This window comes from Marmota flaviventris, chromosome 9 (assembly GCF_047511675.1).
Source record: "Marmota flaviventris isolate mMarFla1 chromosome 9, mMarFla1.hap1, whole genome shotgun sequence".
Taxonomy (NCBI): domain Eukaryota; kingdom Metazoa; phylum Chordata; class Mammalia; order Rodentia; family Sciuridae; genus Marmota; species Marmota flaviventris.
The window spans coordinates 100,043,636-100,064,739 of record NC_092506.1 but is presented as its reverse complement, the minus strand read 5'-3'; the positions used below and the strand labels follow the sequence as shown (position 1 = coordinate 100,064,739).

The window sequence follows — 21,104 nt, the reverse complement described above, 5'->3', positions numbered from 1 at the left end:
TGGCTTCCTTTGGGTTTGAGGTTCTCTCTCTCTCTCTCTCTCTCTCTCTCTTCTCAAGTCTACCTGCCCTCTTGCCTTTGTACCTCTTGATACAGTAGAGGCTGATGATCTCATGAATTTTCATATCCCAGATGAGTTTTTAAATAGATCTTAATTCAGTCTGTAACTGGGAACCCCTCTGAAGAATAATTTTTCATTTTCAGTTTGGGTTTCACAATGTTTGGCCAGTACTAAACACATGCTCGCCCCCTAGACTGCTGCCCTTAGGTTCCTGCCCCGTGAATCTCCCTTTCCCTGACTATTTCATGAGTAGTGCAGAATTCTAAAAGCACATAAAATTTCCTTATCTTACTTTACATTCAATTGTGGGGAAATTCTTAAGCCCGTTTTAAAGAAAAATAGCCAGCAGTGCGCATTATTACAACCGCTATGTCCACCATCTGTGTATATACCTCTATGTACATCTCTCTGTATGCGTACATAACAATGGCATTCAAAGGCTGTCATTCAGTCAAGGGACTCTGCAGACATTGTATGTTCTACCCAAGAACAAAGCTAAAGAGGTTTACGAATGGCTGCAGGACCTGAAGATTGCGTTTCAGCCTTGATATGCAGTTTGGAAACAATGTGCTACTGTTTAACGGCGTGAACCAAATTTCTGCTAATGGGAAGAAGGGAAAAACTCTCCACAAAAGCTGACAAAGCAGGAAGAACAGGATGACTGAGCTTTTAGATTAAAACTACCGGGGGCGTCTGAACTCTTAAGGCTGGTGATGGAAGTAACAGTTTCCATAATATGGCCAAGTGATCAGATGCGTGCCGCTTAGGTAAGAGAGAGCCGTCGCCTACTTTTTGTTTTTCATAATGGGAATGATACCAGGGCCAGTGGGCTGTTCTGTTTCCTAAGTTTTATTTGATCATTCTTTTTTGAAGTTTACCAAAACAAATGATACCCTGATGAACAGAACCCAGAAGCATTTAAATTTTACTATGATCTTGAGTTCACTTAAATGTCTGGTACTTCTTATTGTTTCTAATTTTTTGAGGCTTCTTTCCCCTGGTTTAAAATTGCCACATCATACCACATTGAGAAGTCAGCAGTGATGGTTGAAAAAGAGGGATTATAACCACAGAAGCCCTGAAAAGGCATAGGGTATGTCACAGCATGTTGGAACCCGAAGAAAAAGCAAAAATCAAAACACACGTCTCTGCAAAAGAGACGATCATTGTGCATATATTGAATTAGCACATTTGTACCTTAGGGTTTTCTTAATTGCTCAGAAAAATCCCGTATGGACAAAAAGTAAACTTTCATTTGTTTAACAAAATGTAAAGAAATTTGTTGAATGCATTTTAATTAGAATTGATGAGGAAGGGCTTTAATAGGTGATGTGAAAGTTTAAAAAAGAAGAATCAAGAAGTAATTTCCCACTTATTGTTAAATCATGAAGTTGCCTTCTGAAGAGTAATCTCTGCTTCATAAAATGCATCTTTGTCTTTTTTTTGAGAAAATGAGAGGTGTATAATTTTTAACATGAAAGAAAAATACCTAAGCCAACGCAATTTTAGGAAGTAAATTTTGCTTGTCCTCACTTGTACACTCAGTGCTTCAGTAAACTCTTCCTAATTATATTTATTCAGAAATTATCCAACTATGGCAGAGTGCTGTAGATTCATAAAAGACAATAGTACTGCAAAAAACAAATTTAACGCCACTAGCCTAAATGGCTTCTCACTTTGAAACATAATCTGAGCCGTAGATTCCAGATGAATTGGTATATTTTAAAGTTTATGCCATTAAAAATGACAGTTTCAGCTTTAATGAGGTGTATATCAACTGTCTGATGCTTCTTAATGGAAAACTTTGCATATCGATATTTCATAAACATGTTTGTCTTTATTTTTTAAAATTAGCTTTCTATTGCCCTCCCCAAGGAAACAAGCCTCCATCAGTAAAGCTGCCTGCTTGAAACATCCTTGTTTAATGTGGTTCAGTGGGCACCAAGCACGTATGTAGAACACTTTGATATTCAGTGGGCCACACAGAAGTGAGGGATTAACCTTCTGAGAACAGAAAATTCATAATTAACAACAGAGAGGTACTTTATGTTGCCCATTTATAACAGTTATTCAAATAATTGTATTCATCAGTCTTTATACAATGGATAAAGCCAATTAGAACTAGAAATGCTTTCAACCTATCAGATTTCAGAACAAATGGGCAGCATCTCAACTCTGTTGCCTCTATAATTTATTGCATTACTCATGTTTTCCCTTTAGTTGCCTAAATCTATAGTTTGAGGACACCTGTGGACTCGAAGTCCTCTCATTTTGATTGGGCACCTGTGTTTTGGCAACGAGGGGTCATGAGGGAAATTCTTCCTCAGGCTGATGATGTGACAGCCTTCTCTCACAGAACCAACCTGGCTGTCAATATTCACTTGGCTTCTTTATAAACCCAGGCTTTAGTGACCATTTGTACAGGATCATTTTGGTTAATTTGGGTTTTTTCAAATAGGGCAATCAGTATATTTTTGTTCCAGAGCATTTGTTTTGGTTGCTTTTTAGGCTCTGGTTGGTGTCTCACTGAGGATTACTCCCAAATCATTAATTTAGCAAATACTGACTGAGAGTACACTTTGTGCTTGGCCATACGAAAGAAGAGAAAGATGCAACACTAAATAAGACTTGCATCTGTCACCAATCACCCTGCAGCTGTATAGGTTCACAGGCATCCTCAGGAAGTGGCAGTTCCATTAGAGCAGCATACATAAACCTTTGTGGGAATTCCAGTTCCTGGACTTGGAGGAGAGCAGCAAACAAGGCAAGGCCGCCTTGACTGTGGAGCCTTTGGTGTGGCTTAAAAAACTTCATTAAAAGACCAGCCCCATACAAAGCAGGAGGAAATGGCAGCCATCTCCTAGCTGAGCTGCCCATTGTTTACCTACTTCCCTCTTCACCTCCTTTAATTCAAATCAGAGCTTGCTGAGAACCATCCGCCTCTGGCCAACATCAGGGTTGACCCTGATATAGGCATTTCCAGCCCCTACTTTATTACCTCCTGACCTAACTGCTTTTTCAGCTTTGAGGGTTTTATTTTTCAGGAATACCATTGATTTATGAAATTCTCTTTTTTAAAAAAAATAATTTTGCACATCAGATTTTCTGATGAAGGCATAACCTGCAATCTGCAGTTAGCAGATGCTGTACCATTTTGAGATATGTGATCCAAGATCATCATAAATTGATAATGAACTGTGTTTGTCAGTATTGGCAAAGGATTTCAATTTACAGTAAAACGTGAAATACAACTTACATACATCAGTATGTAACATCTAAATACATTTGTATTTAAGAGATGTCTCAGAGCATCAACAGCTAACAATCAAGCTTTCTTTTTTTTTTTCTTTTTGCATGCTGTTACGAATGAGTGATTTTAAACATTCACCTTCATGTTTCATGTGCTTTGAACAGTGGATACTGAGGAATCTTTCTGCCTCGATTGTGTATCAATAACAAAATTACATGATTGAAGACATGAATTTATGGATTAATACAGTCAAGCTATCCAAAAAAAAGCGAGAGATAGCAAGAGATTTGGCTCATGTTTTTTAAAAAATTCATCCTCAGTTCTTAAGTGTTTTGTTTATGTCCCTCGAGGAACGAAAAGAAAAACGATTTGTTTTTACTTGTAAGGCCTTACTCAGTTGCCCAATTCCGCAGAAGAACTGGACAGTGAGGATCTCTCAGGTAAGGGCTAGTCATTAGGTAAGGCACTGCAGTGTCCAACCTGTGGACAGTCTGTCTACTTCTCTACAAAATGGCCATTGGTTTGCAGAGCAATCAATTGGCAAGTACGGATTTTGATACTAATAAAAGAACAAATTTTTATCGACACTTTCTTCCTCCCCTCCCCACTCATCTGCCCATCTCTCTTCCCTATGGTAGTAATAATATTTATACTTCAGATCAAGGCCAGTCCTTTTAATTCAGTGGAGGTCAAGTTATCTTTGGGATTGTCCCAAAGCCACTCTGTGTTCAGTGGCTTAAAATAATGTTTATGTCCTAGATATAGAATGGTTTAGGAGAAATTTTGTTGCATTACAAAGCAGTTTAAGGATGTTGGATTATGTGACAAGATCTTAAACTCATATTGACTGTCTACTTCTGTGGAATAGACTTGAAAAGCCATGACATAGTTATCTTAGAAGTAGGGGGTAGGGAAGGGCAGGCAAGAAGGGGGGGACAATTGTTTTGTCACACACCGTGATGTAAACTAATTATCCACCTCAGACCTTTTTCACAGCACACTGAGCTCTTGCAAAAGTAGGTTTCATGCTTGATTCCAGGATTTAGGTGTTACTAATCCAGAATAAGAAGCATATCCTAAAAAGGAGGGAGGGAGGAGATTTAAAGTGGTCAGAGCTAAACAATTATTTGAGCTCCCATGATGTTGTGAGACTTCATTGCCAACCAGCTACAGCTTCTTGGACACTTTGATCAGTCACTTGGTAAATCGGTAAGCAAGTCCTTTCCTTGTCATCACAACAGAGAAACTAAGGCATAGGGTGTGCACGCTCATTCCAGCCCGTCGGAAAAAAGGTTCCACATCACCTCTTCCCAAAGAGTTCCACTGCAGCTCCCTTGAACAGCAGGTTATTGAGGTCCAGTCCCAACTATAAGTTTTACCCAGTGTGAAAACAAGATAGTACTGCTCAGTTTTTTCAAAAGCAATAGATGTAGTGCCCACTGTGCATACTTTTATTTTTCTGTTATGTGCCACGTGCCAGTGTGCACTTAGTTGTTAAATTGTTCCAGAGTGGAAACTTCCAGGAGACCACACTGGTTTTGCTCACTGCTTTACACCTATCCTATAGTAAGCACCCAGCTGATCCTTGTTGGATGAATGAGTGAAATCTGAATCCCAGTGAATTTAGATAAATAAATAGAAGATGAGAAAGATAGCCAGCCCATCGATAGTTTTTGTTTGCCTCTTATTTGTGTTGTGTTTAGAGAAGTTATGAAAACATTGACCTAATTTTCTTTTAAAATATGAGTTAAGTCCTTCTTCCTGCTTAAAATGTGATGCCAGAAGTAAGCAATTTCTGCTTGCATTCCTGGTTGTAGATGGTCTCCATTCGGTACTGACCCGAAATAAAACAACTCTGACACAGTGGTCCTAGAAATTGGAGCTTCTCAAGGATTCTAAGACAGGAGTTCTCATAGGTTGGCCCTGATCCCTCATGGCGTATGAGCCAGACAAGGATTACTAGGATAGGCAAAAGTAAGTTTTCTCCTCTTTAGGGAAACGGTTCTAAACCAGCGACCCACCCCTTCTTCTAGCATCATCAATTAGGAATACTCCAAGCCTCATCCCTGCACCAAGTCAGATGGGTCTCTGCTGCAGTTCTATCAATCACCCAAGTCAGGAGCAATAAACCAACAACTGTTTGTGTTCATAATAATTCAGTTAAATTAATAATTATGTTGTCCCCCTCCCCCACACCCTCCAGGAACACCACAGTCATATTGCTCAGGAGCAGTAAGTCATGTACAGCACTGATGAACTAGCAGGCTGGGGCCGGGCTGCCTTTGCATCTGGTTTGATGAACTAATCAAAAACTGATTAGCACCTTTGTTCAAAGGGGATGCTGATTAATCAATTACTATTGATTGTGAGCTTGGCTTCACTCGGCAGCAAAGAGACATCTGAAGGGGAAAAAAAACAACCAATAAAAATTGAGCAGCTGTCATAGTGTTTAAATTTATTAAAACAAAATACATTATTTTTTATGAAGCTGTCTTGAAATGGGTCACTGAAGGGGAGCATATTGATTGAGAAAGGATGAACTTCTCAAATTTCTGTAGCCTAGAGACTGAATTCAATTATAATACAAGACAAACAGGTTAACACCCGTCTTAAACAGCCCATCAATAAATTAGAGTAGGTGTTGCACATTTAATGCTAAACTGTAGTAATGAATAATATTATCTATTCCCTGCTGCATCAGGGTAGAAATTCCACCCTTTCCATATTATGGATAAATGTTATATACTTCCAAATAATGAGGGTCTGTCTTCTCCCTTGCCCTTCTGGCCCTGCTCCCCCATTCATCAGTGATACCTCAGTTAATGACAGTTTCATAAGCAGCATATGGTGTGCCATCCTCACCCAGCAAAGCAAGTAACCCAGCTGATCCTCCTCTGTAATCTGCATAAAAAAAATGATGCTTGTGTGTAGTTCAATGATTTAATTATTGGCAGACCTAGGGAGCTCATCCAGTTCTACTTGGAACCCTTTCATTTACTTTTTTGGGTGTTAACTTTATTGATGATGGATCTGCATGAGTTTTTGAATTGTTTTATCAATTACATCTGCTGTTTCCTGGTGACAGCTGGTGGTTATTGCCACCCATGTGGAATAGAATAGCTTTAAGCATATTTGTCCTTCTATTTGATTTTAAAACTTTTTAAAAAATATCTCCAGCTGCCTCCCTCTCTTCAGCAGTGGAGGGGCCTTCAGGATCTGTTTAGTGGAGTGAGGAGGTAAACAGGGTAAATAGTGTACCAGATAATGGCCCTCCAGCATAATCAAAGCAATCCATCAGACTTCTGCTTTTGAAACAAAGGCACCAATAAGAAATAACCTGAGCTGTTTTCAACTCTTGCTCTACAAATGAGAAAGTGATCTGAAAAAGTCTTACATGTCCCTCAGCAATCCACAAAAAAAAGTATGAGTGGAGGGCAAATTCTGCATGACATTAATAACCCTTGCCTAGCTGTTAGGAGGGACCCAGTGAATCAACTGTAGTTCCCTAAATGGATTATAAACGCAGCATGGGCTCTAAATTTAGATGATGGAACAACTTAAAGGCCTGTAGGATCCCATTGTCAGTCAGTGTGGAATATGAGACCATCGGTCACCAGAGTGCCCTAAAGCCTGGCTGACTTGCTTAAAATGTATGAGAAACTTAGTCACCATAGCATTTAAGGAGATGCTTTCTTCATTGACCCCCACATAAAGTATGACTCCATTTTGGCAAACAGGCTGTTTAATGTCCTTGGTAGACTAACAGTAATGATAATATAGAAAATGTCAGAAAACAGAGGGACTGGACAGATACATTTAAGGTGAAGTGTGGTATTATTTGACTTGTGTCTGTATCATGGTTTATAGCTTCAAAAGGCTTTCCACACACATTCGCTCATTTGATCTCAATTCATTCGACAAACCTACTTGAGGCCCATGTGCTGGGCACTGGCTGTTACCTGGCAGGCAGCAGTGAACAGAACTGGCTTGGAGCTGAGGTGGCCCATGGATTTCACAGACCAAGGCCCTGCTCGCATGTGTGAATTCCTAGTCGGGGAGACACACTCAAGATATTGAGTTTGTTTCACACAGTACCCAATGCTGGGTCCAGGGGGACCTGGAGATATGAAAGTGAGGACTAGAACAGGAGAGGTGGAGGGTAGTTCAGGAAAGCTCACCTAGGAAGGCAACTGGAAGTGGAAGGCCTGATGGATGAGAATGAGTAGCCTTGGGAGGATTCTCAGGAAAATCAATCCTGTGCAATTGTTAAAGAAGGGTTGTTAGTCTCCATTTATAAATGAGGAAACCAGGCTCCAGGGGCTAAGTGATTTACTTAAGAGACAGACAAACATGGGTCCTCCTGCCTCTAGAGGAAATAGAGGAGTTTGTTTTAGAGGGTTTGCCCTTCCAGTGTGGAATCCACAGCCACTCTGGGGTCTTTGGGAATCCTGTTTGTCTTGCCCCTTGTCATCTCAGCGTGTGCCTGTAGGGAATGAGGAGGAAAAAGTCAGGCACTCCACATATACCATCAGATGTAAAGCCACGTGCTGAGTGACCTGGAAAAGTCTTTTCTGACATCAAATCAAGCTCCTTCCCGCTCAGAGAAAAGTTAAACTCTGCTCTGATGTTTTAAGTCCACAGTCCCATTGGTCCCCCTGAGTTATGGATCAGTGTTCCCCTGAGTGGTCCTAAATGCCATAGGAAAGTGATGGGTTAGAAAAGGTTAAAACAAATTTCTTCTTTAAAAGTTCAATTCAGTAAATTCGGTAAACTAAAAAAGTGAAATAAATAAAATTTAAAAATAAATAAATAAATAATCACATTGAGGTTGATGCCAGCTCGTCTGCAACCTTTCCCAAGCATAAGTTTGAACTTCATCCTAGTGCCGATCTTTCTCATAATCCAACATGCTACCCTTTCACCATGGGGAGGAAGGAGACCACCAAATAGGAACTTTCTTTTCCAAACTAAAAAAGTTGGCAGGTCCTAATGCAAAGTGTAGATTCGAGTTCTACAGGTTGGACACTGCTTTGGGGTGACTTCACCATATTCATTAATCCATCTTCCTCACACCCCCAAATGCCTGAGATCCACTGAAGCATCTTTCTGCAGAGAGAGATTCTAGTGGGAATTGTGTGTTTGGAAATACTTTACAACTCTTTCCTCTTTGTCAGGTGTCTACTTCTTTAAGGAAAACTCTGGTGTCATCCTCAGTGCCTTTCTGTTTCTTAAAATGGAAGAGGCAGTTGCACTCCCAAGTTTTTATCGTTATGAGATGAGCAGAGCCAACTTGTAAGCTTGGCTTTTGGTCTCTCTGGAAAAGCTAAATGCCTTGGGAGGATTTGCATCCTGTTGCCTCAATCAAGTAATTTCTACTGTTGGTTAAACTAAATCGAGTAGCTTGATAAGGGAGAAAAATCGACATTAAAAAAACAAACAACACTTGTTTTCATATTTAGCTGACAACAAGTATTTCATATTCCTGATACTCAAATGGTATACCTGAATCATAACTTGAACCAGATGGCCTTCAGCTGCCAGGCCCACAGCCTTGACTATCATAGAGGACAGAGAGGCTGTTAGTTACACTGGTGTCTGTTCCATGTAAGTGAAAAGAGTTTGGTGACTTCAACTCAGTATTTATTGGGTATCTTACTATGTGTGAACAATGCTGAGTATGCACTACAACCCTTCACCCTAAAAAGCTGATAATTATTTGCCTTGGGTCTGTGATAAGAACTAGAAAAACCCTCCTTCAGCTTTTATATAGAAGATTTAAATTTTGCAAGCATTTACTGAGTCCCTGTGATATGTCAAGCCCTAAGCCAGATAGGCGCTTCCATACTCAGCAGCACATTGGCTTCTCGAAGCAGCCTTGGGCCGTGTATAATTGTGTTCAATGCTTCAGAGTGCCTGAGTGGCCTGCCTGAAGTCACAGAGAAAAGTAATAAAGCTCAATTTCCATCCCAGATCTGATGGCAAGTCCAGGGCACTTTCCCATGGGCCATGTAGGAGATGAGCTCCTAACTCGTACCCTGTTTGGACCATTTTCTGGACAGCAGCGTAGGCAGAAACAGTCTAAGAAAGCCTGAGTCTGATCACTGAACGATGTGCAGCCACGATCTGCATGCAGGACTTCTAATTTAAATGAACACATACTGAGCTCTGGGTAGCACAATGAGGATGATTACTGCAGTTTTCCTTTAAGTAGCTTAACATAGTTCCTTTGAAATGTTAGTATAGCTGCAGCTACACTGCTAGAATTGAATGCAGCTGACGGGTAGTACTAGACGCTTGGGATGCTATATGGGAGTCTTCATGGTTTTCTTGCCTACGTTTATTCTTTCCCTTCCATTTTCTAAGACAGAAAAGGAAGGTTATGCTGCATAGAGGCTAGTGTGCTCCAATATATATTAACATCTTAATGGGAAAGCTGTGCATGTACTGTATACATTTACTACTCTCTGACAAGAGGGAATTAAATGTCAGAAGGATTTGTAGCATCTATAATTGAATTGGTGCTGAGAAAAGCAAATCTTAAAGAAGAATAACATATTAGGATTAGCAAATAATGTGGCATTTTGTCAGCGCATGCCATTCAGTTTGTTCCCCTTCAGTAATAAAGTTGTGCTTTTTAAAATGCACACTTATTTTTGTTGCCATAGATGAGAGCTTCAATAGGTGATGAAAATGAGTAGCTACATTTTTCAGATGGTAACAGGATTTTTGTGTATGTGTTTTAGTTTTTGGTCTGGTCTTTGCTTTTTGTTTTGTTTTGTTTTGGTTTTGTCTTTTTTTTTTTTTTTTTTTTTTGTGAAGTCAGATTTTTGTTTTTGCTTCAGATTTGGAAAATCCACTGCCAGACCTTTTCCTTTCTTCCTAGCAAGAAGTAGCAAATGACATCATAGTCATTAAGCTTTTTCTGAGATAGACTAATCCCTACCAGCCTGAGGAAGCCAGAGGCAGCATTTCTATTATAAACACCAATTCTAAGAGTTTTTAATTAAACTGACTTGTCCAGCAAGACCTCAGCTGAACCAAATGACAAAACTGTTGCAAAAAGTCAACAGTTCTAACATTTTCTCAGCTCATCCACGAATGGGGGAAGGTCGAGGATCCGAGTAGTGTAATAAATCGGAGTAGGAGGACTTATAACATTAGAACCTCCACATTTTAAATATTTATCTTTAAGAGGAAACCCTTAGTAGTTTATAACTTATGAAAAGAATAAATACATGCATTTAAGAAGAGTGGTTCGCTCTTATCAAGTGAGCTAAATGTGCCTTAAAGCCTGCACCAGGAAGTCTGAAGAGTGATGAGCCAGTGTGGCATGGCTGCCGTGCGGTAGCTGTGTTTCACTGTGTACTACGGTATCACACTTCACTCCTCAGAGGTAGAAAAGTTGGTGTCCTTTTGGTAAAAAGACTGCCCTTGGGCTCTGTATAACCTGGCTTCAGAGTGGGCAGGCTGTAGTCACAGTAAGGCTCCTGCCCAATGGACCGCTCTGTCACAGTTCCTCCTTGCCAGAGGCTTATCTAATATATACTGGCCATTCCCTGGTTGTCTTTGAATCCCTGCTTTGGCTGCTCATGTTATGAGTCCCATGCCAGGTGGTAGAGTAGCCATAGAAACCAGGATCCTGTTCAGAGAGCCCTGCTGACCACAGGCAGCATGGTGGCCAAAGTGCTGTATTAAGGATAACTCTTGTCAAATGGTTTAAGGAGTGAAAGCAATCAGAAAAGAGAAGAGTCCCTTATGGGGAGGGAGAAGGAAACTGAAGTTCCAGTAGTAATCAATTTTCTTGTCAGGCCCTAGGGAACTACTGCCCCCAAAACTTCCCCCTCCATACTCCTTATTGCTCATGAAGAACGGATCAGGCCAGGTCAACTGGCCCAAGGTAAAGAAAGCTGAGCAGTGTGGGGCATCCCTCTTGGGAGTTTCTTTGAGGTATTTTTTTTCCCCCTACAATTTCTAAGATGCTAAAGTGAGCCTGGGGTGGTTGAAACTATGACCCAAGCATTAGTAGCCAACTTAACATTCTGCAAGTGGCTTGTCAACTCTCACCTGAAGCCAAGTTGTTTCAGCTTTTTGCCAAAAGAAAAGCTGACTCACGAATACTAATCAGCTCATGATGTGTCTGTCACACTTAGAGCTGTAGAAGTGACTGCAGGATGGGACAGAACAGGCAGGAAGGTTGTACCAGAACTGAGAGTTATCATGAACATCTCCCAGCATTTACGGTATCATCTAAGTCCAAATTATTCAACCACCAATTCTAATTCACTTGAAGTCACATGTGAGATGATTTGGAGGTGAGATTCTTAACTCCATGTGGACTGTGTTGTCCAAGCATGCTTGGTTCTTCGAGGTTGGAATATATATACCAAGCAGAACTACGGCTTCACTTCTCAGGATGATGGAGGCAGAGCTTAGACTCAGAATAGAGACACTCTTACACCTGCTACTAAGCAAGAGGAACAATGTAGCCTCTTAGGAAACAAGAAAACATGACTTTCTAAACCGAAGAAACGTCCGTTTGCCAGAGGATCGGGCATGTTTAGAAGTGCTTTCCACTCCACACTTATTTTTCAGTTGAGAAGCAGGGGGCAGCTGTGGAGTCTGCCTCTGGATTCTTTGTCTGCCTGACTCAAAAAGGGAGTCTGAAATCTGGAGAGCAAGTTCCCAGAACAGCCGCACTGACCAGGACCTTCATGAAAGGGTCTGCTTCCCCAGAGGAGCAAGTTCTTGCTGATGGCAAAGCCACAGCCTTTCTGCTTATGAGTAGTCTCTCCAGGAACTGGTCAGCTCTCCTCTTGAGAAGAAACAGGAAAGGTCAAGGGACCAATGGACGTTGTTGGAGACATGCTTCTCTGGTGGTCAATATTTCCTTCAGCCTCCGGTTTTCCACCTCCTCGGTCAGCACAGTTCCTTCTCTGTAGCATCATGGCTGTCATGTCATATCATAAGTGAGGCCCCGCCCACAGGTGGACACAGTTCTTCCCTGGTGGTAGGGAACCTGTCACCGGGCCTCCTTGAACCAGTCAGTGGCATTCTAAGGACCCTCACCATCCACACATGGAAATGAAGGGAGTGAGATGAGTCTGGAAACAGCTCTGCTCTTCATGGGGAGGACACACTGTGACAAGCACATATGAAGAGGCACAACTCCATTAATTCCTCGCACAGTAAACCCAGGAGGTGGGAGTGGGAGAGGGGAGAGGCGGTAAGGAGCACATAACTGGCAATTCTCCCTGTAAATTAAACATCGGTTACCTTCTGTGTCCGTATGTAGTAATTGAAGGCAGGAAAAATGTCTTGGTGATTAACTGGTGGTAGTAAACTTTCTGATCAAAGTGAGTATCAGAAGATAGCTAGAGAGATTGCACTTATAAATAAGTATCTACAAAATATGTATGTCCTTGAGGGTGGGGAAAATAACTAGAATGTAGGTATTTAATTTGGGTTAAGTGCAGGGGGGAGTAATAGCATATTTAGCTCTAAGTTCATGGGCAGCAAAGGTCAAGTGAATAGTTTTGACTCAGAAAATTAATACCCTAGTGAGACATTTTTGGTTTTGTTTTCAGGAGATTATTTGTTTTTCTTTGTCCCAGACCTCGCATGCATACACACAGGTGTTCTTTCTCTCTTTGGCTGGCTCTTCTTAGACTTCTAGAATGATCATGTGCCTAGGCATAGGGGAAGCACTCTTTTAACAGTGGACAAGAGAGTGCCTTCCCACAAGCGGGTTACAATGTTCTGTCTCGGGCAGCTTCCAGAAGTTCCTCTCAGTTCTCAGTCTTCCCGGGATGGGACCCCTCCTCACTTCTACCCTGTAGAGCGTCTTTCCTCAATATCATGGTATCACTTTGTCTTCCTCATGTAATTCTAAGGCAGACGGGGTTTGTTAAAAACACAAACTTCAATAGGTCTGAAGGTCACCGCATCCGGACATTAGTTAATTCTCGTTCCCACAAGATCCCTACAGCTCCCTAAGGAGAGCACTACTGGCTGGCATTACTGTTACTTTTGACTCCCTGTGCACACTTTTGAATTTGTGCACGTCAGGTGCACGTCTCCAGTGTGTAAAGCACTCTTATCCAGCAGACACCTCAAATCCAGCAGCACCCCAAGGAGACTGCGCCTGTTCAACAAGCTGTTGTCTCTAGAAGGAAAAGAATTTCCGTGGCCAAGTTCTGCCTGCCTGAAAGGACTTTCAAGACAATGGAGGCTGTAGCATCTGTGATCAGCAGCACTTTCGGCTGAGAAGGGAGATTCCTCGCCACCACGTTTCAAGTCGAGCTTATTAGACATGTTGCTGGAGGGGCTCGCACATCACGGAGCGGGCTAATTGGCTGCAGTGCTCTCTGCCTCCAACCCATCTCCATTCTCCAATTAAACTCCCATCATCCTGTTGTCCTGGGCGACCTGCTGCTGCCTCTGATTTGGCATTTCTTTTGGGTTTGGGATTTTGGTTTTTCTGTACTCCTTTCAAAGGTAACTTAATGAAACACTTTAAATACTCCCTTTTTTAATTTAAACTCTTTTAATTAAAGCACTTTTCATGGAACCCTCAGTCACGAGTTATTTCCCCACATCCTTCAGTACTTAATCTCCAAGCAGAATTGGAAATATCGATAGAAAGTGTAAATCATGCCCTCCTGCTGAAAGCGTTGTATCAGGTTTCGGCTCAAAAGAGCACCATTACCTTTAGCTGTCACGGATCTGTACACTTGATCGATAAACTTCAAATATTATTAGAGGTGGAGGCTTCAGAGATTTGCTCTGTTCTTTGGAGAGAGACAGAGATAAATCTTTCTTAGAAATTGACTTGAATTTGCACTCTCGGTCTTCCTGGTGAAATGCATTTCTCTTAGGCGTCCAGCAACTGCAAGGGGGACAGATTTATAGGCCATGTGCTTCTTGTACTGAAAGATTTAAATGGTAAATCCTTCACATATGACTTCACAAATCATGTAAAGTTAAAAGATTTTTACCGTTTCTGTTGCTGCTGTGCTTAAATTGTAAGGTACAGCTAGTAAATCATTTTAATGGAGGTGTCGTACTTGACTCAATAAAAAAAAGACAATGGTTTAGCTTCCACTCCAAAATGTTAATGTATTAATCAACGGGAGAATAATTGTTTTTTACTACATTATAAATCTCGGGTGCCATTAGGATTTCAGCAAGGGGTGATGTAGCCACGTTCCTAAATTAAAATTGTTTACACTGCCATACATCCATTCTGCATCGCCATAGCTCATTCTGGGTTCATTCTGGAGTTGTTCCCCAGCCAAACATGTCGTTCCTCAGTCGGAAGAAGACATCCTGAGGGAGGGATGCTTATAAAGGAAAATTAATTGCATCGTGAGGTGTTAAATAAATAAAATAAAAACCGTCTGTGGCAATGGACAATCATTCCTTGCTGTCTTTTTTGAAATAGGTTTTTAAATTGAGGTTTACTCCCTCATACATCCTAAATGTAGCAAGCAGGTCACTTGTCTCTGGTCTTATAATCCTTGTTTTATCTCCAGACTGTTGTGGCTTTTGAGCTCTTGCTTTTCCTGTGCTTACGCCATCAGGAAATAAGCCACTGGGCAGCTAGAGAAAGATACTCTGTCCTCCCCTCCACAGTTCCTGTGATTGCCTAAAGGTGCCATTCAGGGTGCTCTTAAATAGTTAGGTCTGCCTCCTTAATTAGGATCTGCAGCTGGATACAGATAGAGTGAACACCAAGACTAGGTCAGGACCGGATAGACTCCATCTCTCCCCTCCCTGCCTCCCTAAGCTTGTTCCACTTGCATTAGTGCTCCTGTGCTGCTTATAATGAAATTGCCTTGTGGGGAGAACAGATCAATTCAGTACTGGACAGGTCAGTCTGTTCACCCAGTGTAACTTGATCCATCTGGATTGTTCTCGCTGGCTCCTCCATTAAAAAAGAAGGTGATCTTCTGACCCTGGAGGCAGTGTGGCCAGGGCCTCTGGTGTCCTGTAATAAGCTCTACATCCCTATTCCTCTTCTGATTTCAACAGATTCTCGAGCAGGTGAAGAAGGCTCAATAAGGGCAGTGGATCACGCTGTGATTGGCGGCGTCGTGGCCGTGGTGGTGTTCGCCATGCTGTGCTTGCTCATCATTCTGGGGCGCTATTTTGCCAGACATAAAGGTAAGCAAGGTGCTTTGGCAGGCAGGAGCCACATGTCACCACCTCCCCTGCATTTGGGGACTTTACAAGGTTGTCCTTGATAGGCAATTTGGCATATGTGGCCGCACAGCCTTTCTGATTCTGAAACTGTTAGAGAAAAAAAGCAGAAATCTTAGCAGCTGCTGATTAGGACTCTGGGAGTTGATGAGGAACACTCCTTGATTTGGATTTTCTCTAAATATAAAGCTTTATAGAGTTGTTATTCTCCAATCCATAATTGGGGATAAAGTAAAAGCGATAAAGTAAGGGGCTGGTGTGCAAGGTGTAGTGTGACCCCCGAAGGACAGACGTGCAACAGCATACCCACCACCTGTCATGCTCCAGGAGGCGGGTAAACTAGCCCTGCTTGCTCACCCTGAACTCTGGGTAACCTGGTCACGAGCGCTCTAGAATACTTTCCTTGGTGTGATGTGCCCAGGTTAAAGAAAATCCTTTGCCTTAAAAGCCACATAAATATGTATTTTTTAAATTATCAGGGCAATTGATTTAAATTGCCATTAATCATCACACTTAGCAACTGTGCAGTCTGGATGGGCAATCATCTTTTCCAGTGCTCCTCCTCTCTGCCCCATGCTGCTCTGAGCCTCTTCTCCCCTCCTGGTAATTTATTCTTCCTTTTCTTTGTCGGCCCTTGTCTTTCTCGGTTGTTTTTCTCAAGCACTGGGCAATGAGCTTGCAGGGCTTTCTAGGCGCTTGCATACTGCTTGATTGTAACCTGGGTTTGGGGAAAGTCCCTTGAGCACAGCAGTGGAGGTTCAAGGTACTTGACAACCGCCTTTAGGATACGAAGTGTCCGTCTCAAGCATAGAACAATTTGGGACTCTCAGAGCTATCTGGCTGAGAACTCCGGCCTCTCAGTGTTTAGCTTGACAGAGCCAGGGAGGTTAGGCCAGGGAGCAGGGCTGAGTCTGAGCAGCAATGTTGGAGGACCAGGGGAAGAGGGCGTGTGCGTCACTACAGACCAAGAGAGGATACAGGAGGGAAGCACTTGACCGCCCGCTTTCTCAGTTCGTCACTTTGAAAACCAGAAAATATGGCAAAATGTTTCAGCCTTTTTAAATACAAATAAGTCTGCAGGGATATGGTGTACTGTGGGAGGAGGGCTATTGATTGTGCCAGGCAATTTAAGTTCTACCTACATACTATACTGAGGTGCAGTCCTTGTCTTTCTCCATGTAAACTCTTGGGCTTTGGTGATACGAGTGTCACCAACTCTGTAACGTTCTGTCTTGTCATTATAAAGTGGCTGTGCCAATTAGCAAATCCATGAATCCGGGTCCGGGCTAGAGTTACATGATGAGAGAGAATCACTTGTTCATGGAGACAGATCCGAAGCCCTTGATTCCAGCCGTAACAATGTCAAATTATTTCTCAATCTGGAACCCCCCCTCTGAAATGGAAGGCATAGGAAAATAAAACCTATACGTGCAAGTTGAAGCACATTCTCACCTATGGATAGTCAATGATGATTCATGAAGCCAGGAGACTGTTGTGCAAACAGACAATTGGAGATGACAGTAGAAGCGTCATCGGGGCCCTAATTCATTTATTGGCTAATTGCTCTTCCTTGCTTTGGTCTTTAACCACGTGCGTGCACATCTCTTGTCATTGGTCCTTGGTGTTTACTGTTTACGCGTTAGTCAGCAGCTCTCCAGCTTTCTGCATTTTAGCTCCCACTCACGTCTTCTTCTGCTGACATCCTCTGGTCATAATCACTGCTCTAATGTCTCATTTGCTGAATTATATCGCAGCGGTTCAGTTGGAGTGGTGCCTTTGGAACCCCCGGATCCCCATTTGTCTCACCCACCTCGCTCTCTTCTTCCAATTGTTTTTTCCCCTCTGCTGCCTGCACACCACTTCGGCTGATGATGGCCATAAAGCAAGTTGCCATCTCTGTACCACTTTACACAGAGGCCATCAGACAGTCACGGTGCTTTACCCCTTCATCTTTCAGGTACATACTTCACTCATGAAGCCAAAGGAGCCGATGACGCAGCAGACGCAGACACAGCTATAATCAATGCAGAAGGAGGACAGAACAACTCCGAAGAAAAGAAAGAGTACTTCATCTAGATCAGCCTTTTTGTTTCAATGAGGTGTCCAACTGGCCCTATTTAGATGATAAAGAGACAGTGATATTGGAACTTGCGAGAAACTCATGTGTTTTTTATGAATGGGTGGAAAAGTGCGAGACTGGGAAGGCTTGGGATTTGCTGTGTAAAAAATGTTCTTTGAAAAGTACACTCTGCTGTTTGACACCTCTTTTTATTTGTTTGTTTGTGTTTTTTATTTTTATTTCTTCCTACCAAGTCAAACTTGGGTACTTGGATTTAGTTTCAGTAGATTGCAGAAAATTCTGTGCCTTGTTTTTTTGTTTGTTTGTTGCTTTTTTTTTTCCTTCTTCTTTTCCTTCGTGAGCATTTTTTTTTTTTTTTTTCCCAAATGAGTTTTGGATTTTTTTCCAAAATCTCCCATTTTGGAATTTACCTGCTGGGATTCCTTAAACTCTTTTCCTCCCCATTTTTGTTACTGTTTTTACTTTGATTTACTTTTGAGGTAACTGCTTTCAGTTCCAAATTCAGTTTCCTAAAAGGAGAACCAGCACAGTTTAGATTTCATAGTTCAGAATTTAGTGTATCCATAATGCATTCTTCTCTGTTGTCGTAAAGATTTGGGTGAACAAACAATGAAAACTCTTTGCTGCTGCCCATGTTTCAAATACTTAGAGCAGTGAAGACTAGAAAATTAGACTGTGATTCAGAAAATGTTCTGTTTGCTGTGGAACTACATTACTGTACAGGGTTATCTGCAAGTGAGGTGTGTCACAATGAGATTGAATCTGTCTTTAATTCTGTGTCTGTAGACGGCTCAGTATAGATACCCCACGCTGTCCAGAAAGGTTTGGGGCAGAAAGGATTCCTCCTTTCCCAGTGCCCTAAATAGACCCGACAGGTGAGGTCTGTTCCTTTTATAGAAGTGGACAAATTTGAGTTGCCACAGGAGGGGAAGTAGGGAGGGGGGAAAGACAGTTCTGCTCTGGTTATTTCTGTTCCAAATGATTCCATCCACCTTTCCCAATCGGCCTTACTTCTCACTAATTTGTAGGAAAAAGCAAGTCCGCGTGTTGTGCGAATGACTGAATGGGACAGGTTTTTTTTTTTTCCTTTGTGCTTAGTTAGGAAGGCAGTAGGATGTGGCCTGCATGTACTGTATATTACAGATATTTGTCATGCTGGGATTTCCAACTCAAATCCGTGTGAAACTTTCATTCCTTCAGATTTGGCTTAACAAAGGCAGGAGGTGCAAAAGAAGGGCCGGTATTGTTCTCACACTGGTCTGCTGTCGATCTCAGTTCTCGAAAGGTCAGAGCAGAGGTGGAAAAACAGCATGTAGGGATTTTCAGTTACTTAATCAAAACTCAAATGTGAGTGTTTTTATCTTTTTACCTTTCATACACTAGCCTTGGCCTCTTTCCTCAGCCTTAAGAACCATCTGCCAAAAAATTACTGATCTCGCATGATGGCAGCCATACTGCATAGCTACTCAAATAAGTTACCTTGAACATATCTTAGATGGGGAGCCTTGGGAAAAGGTAGAGGAGTCAAGTTACCATTTACATTTTTTTAAAGCGATGTGGGGGTTTTCACTGAAATGCCTAGGAAATCTAGAAGTAGTCCTGAAGGACGCAAACGAAACTCTTACCATATGTTTTGGTAAGGCTCCAGACTCCAGATAACAGTCCCTATGGAAAGATGGCATCAAAAAAAGATAGATCTATATATATATATATATAAATATATATTATATAACATTTTCAGTGAGTAATTTTGGATTTTGCAAGGTGCATTTTTACTATTGTTACATTATGTGGAAAACTTATGCTGATTTATTTAAGGGGAAAAAAGTGTCAACTCTTTGTTATTTGAAAGCGTGTTTATTTTTCTTGTCTTTATTTTAACCTTTGATAGAACCATTGCAATATGGGGGCCTTTTGGGAACGGACTGGTATGTAAAAGAAAATCCATTATCGAGCAGCATCTTGTTTACCCCTCTCCTATCCCTAGGCACTTAATCAAGACAAAAAGCCACAACGAACATCCCTTTTTCAATGAATTTTATAATGTGCAGCTCTATTCCGAGCCCTTAGCACCCATTCTGACCATAGTGTAACCATATCAAAGGGTGAGAACCATTTAGCATGTTGTTGAAAGATTTTTTCAGTTGTTCTTTTTAGAAAAAAACAAAACAAAACAAAAACAAAAAAAATCAAAAAACAAAAAACACTACCATTGCTCACAGAATTGGCATCTCATTTTCGGGACCTCCCATCTTTCTGTTTTAAAAAGTGTACAGTAGTGCAGTGTTCCTGATGTAACTTTATGGCTTACAATGTTGACATGTCTCAGGTTCATGTGTTTCGATTGGTGTTTTCCGTCTCAGGTAGATTGCAAAGTGTAGGCCCCACACATTGGAAAAAAATAATAAAAGCAAAAACAGGAAATTATGGATTTTAGTTGTATATTGGTTAATGTATTTTTTCTTAAGTATACAGTGCACTGTTTGAAATGTATTGTTGAGTATTACTTTGTACAGGTTGATCACTTTTTTTAGAGTGAAGAAAGAACAAACTTGTTTTTTTGTGTTTTTTAAAGGAATATAAAATAATGAAGGATGTATAATTGATGCCAAATAAGCTTGTTCTTTAGTCACACCAACGTCTTACTTTTCCCTCTAGGCCAGTTCTGTTTTTAAGGTGTACATGGACAATGTTACAGTGTAAGAAACTCCATATCCATATGTTCCCATTCGCATTTTGTATTGGTTCATGTATACCATTTTTACAAAAAAAAAGAAAAAAAAAGAAGTACTATAAAATATCTGTCTTCTTAATAAAAAAATTAATGTTACAAAGTGATCCTTTCATCTCTTTATGGACTTCTTATGGACGCCTCAGCCTCTGGTCCCAGCTTCCTCCTTAGGACCCAGTGTGGGGACCCAAGCTGGCGGTATGAGCCAGGAGTGGCTGCCGGCCGGGTTTCTTGGAATTGCATCCTCTCTCCTCTGCTCATCCTTCCTGTCCTTATCCTTTTCTCCCCTCTCTGTGGACAGGTGAGCCAGGTGCCTGGCTGAACGGAGGCGCCTCCAGATGGACTTGGTGATCTGTGCAGGTGTGCGGGACGCAGCGGTGGCAGCCAGGGACAGACGCTCCTGTGGATCCGCCTCCCACCCTCCCTCCCCTCTTTCACCCACCACCCCACCAACTCCCCTGTGTTGCCTACTCCACCTGTCTCTTATTTTGGGATTTCGTGTCTTAACGATTCATTCTGCCTCCTTCATCTAAAGTTCTCTCTCCTTTCACAAAAGCAGTGCGAGCTGCCGAGAAGTGATGTGGCTGCCTGCGGAAGATTATTCTCACTTGTGTTTAGGTTGCTAGGACTTCCAGGCCTGGGTGACAGCAGCATCCAATCTGTCGTCATCATCCTTGCCTTGCAGGCTGAAGTAAGCAATGACTACACACACACAGTCATGGTGTCTAATCTTACAAATGAGCAGATAAGATCTAACCAGCCCCTAAGTGCCCTCTCCCACCAGC

At 41.7% G+C, this 21,104-nt stretch overlaps 1 protein-coding gene across 3 annotated transcripts in view; it reads left to right on the top strand.

The window, feature by feature from the left end:
* Positions 1-20,374, top strand: part of Cadm1 (cell adhesion molecule 1) — a 314,860-nt gene extending 294,486 nt beyond the window's left edge. For all 3 annotated transcript variants that reach the window (XM_071616722.1, XM_027930739.2, XM_071616721.1), the window contains 2 exons: positions 15,341-15,472; positions 17,466-20,374. In XM_071616722.1, the coding sequence (XP_071472823.1) occupies positions 15,341-15,472; positions 17,466-17,584 (251 nt within the window). In that variant the 3' untranslated portion in view covers positions 17,585-20,374. The remainder of the gene's footprint in view (positions 1-15,340; positions 15,473-17,465) is intronic.
* Positions 20,375-21,104: the final 730 nt, after the last annotated feature.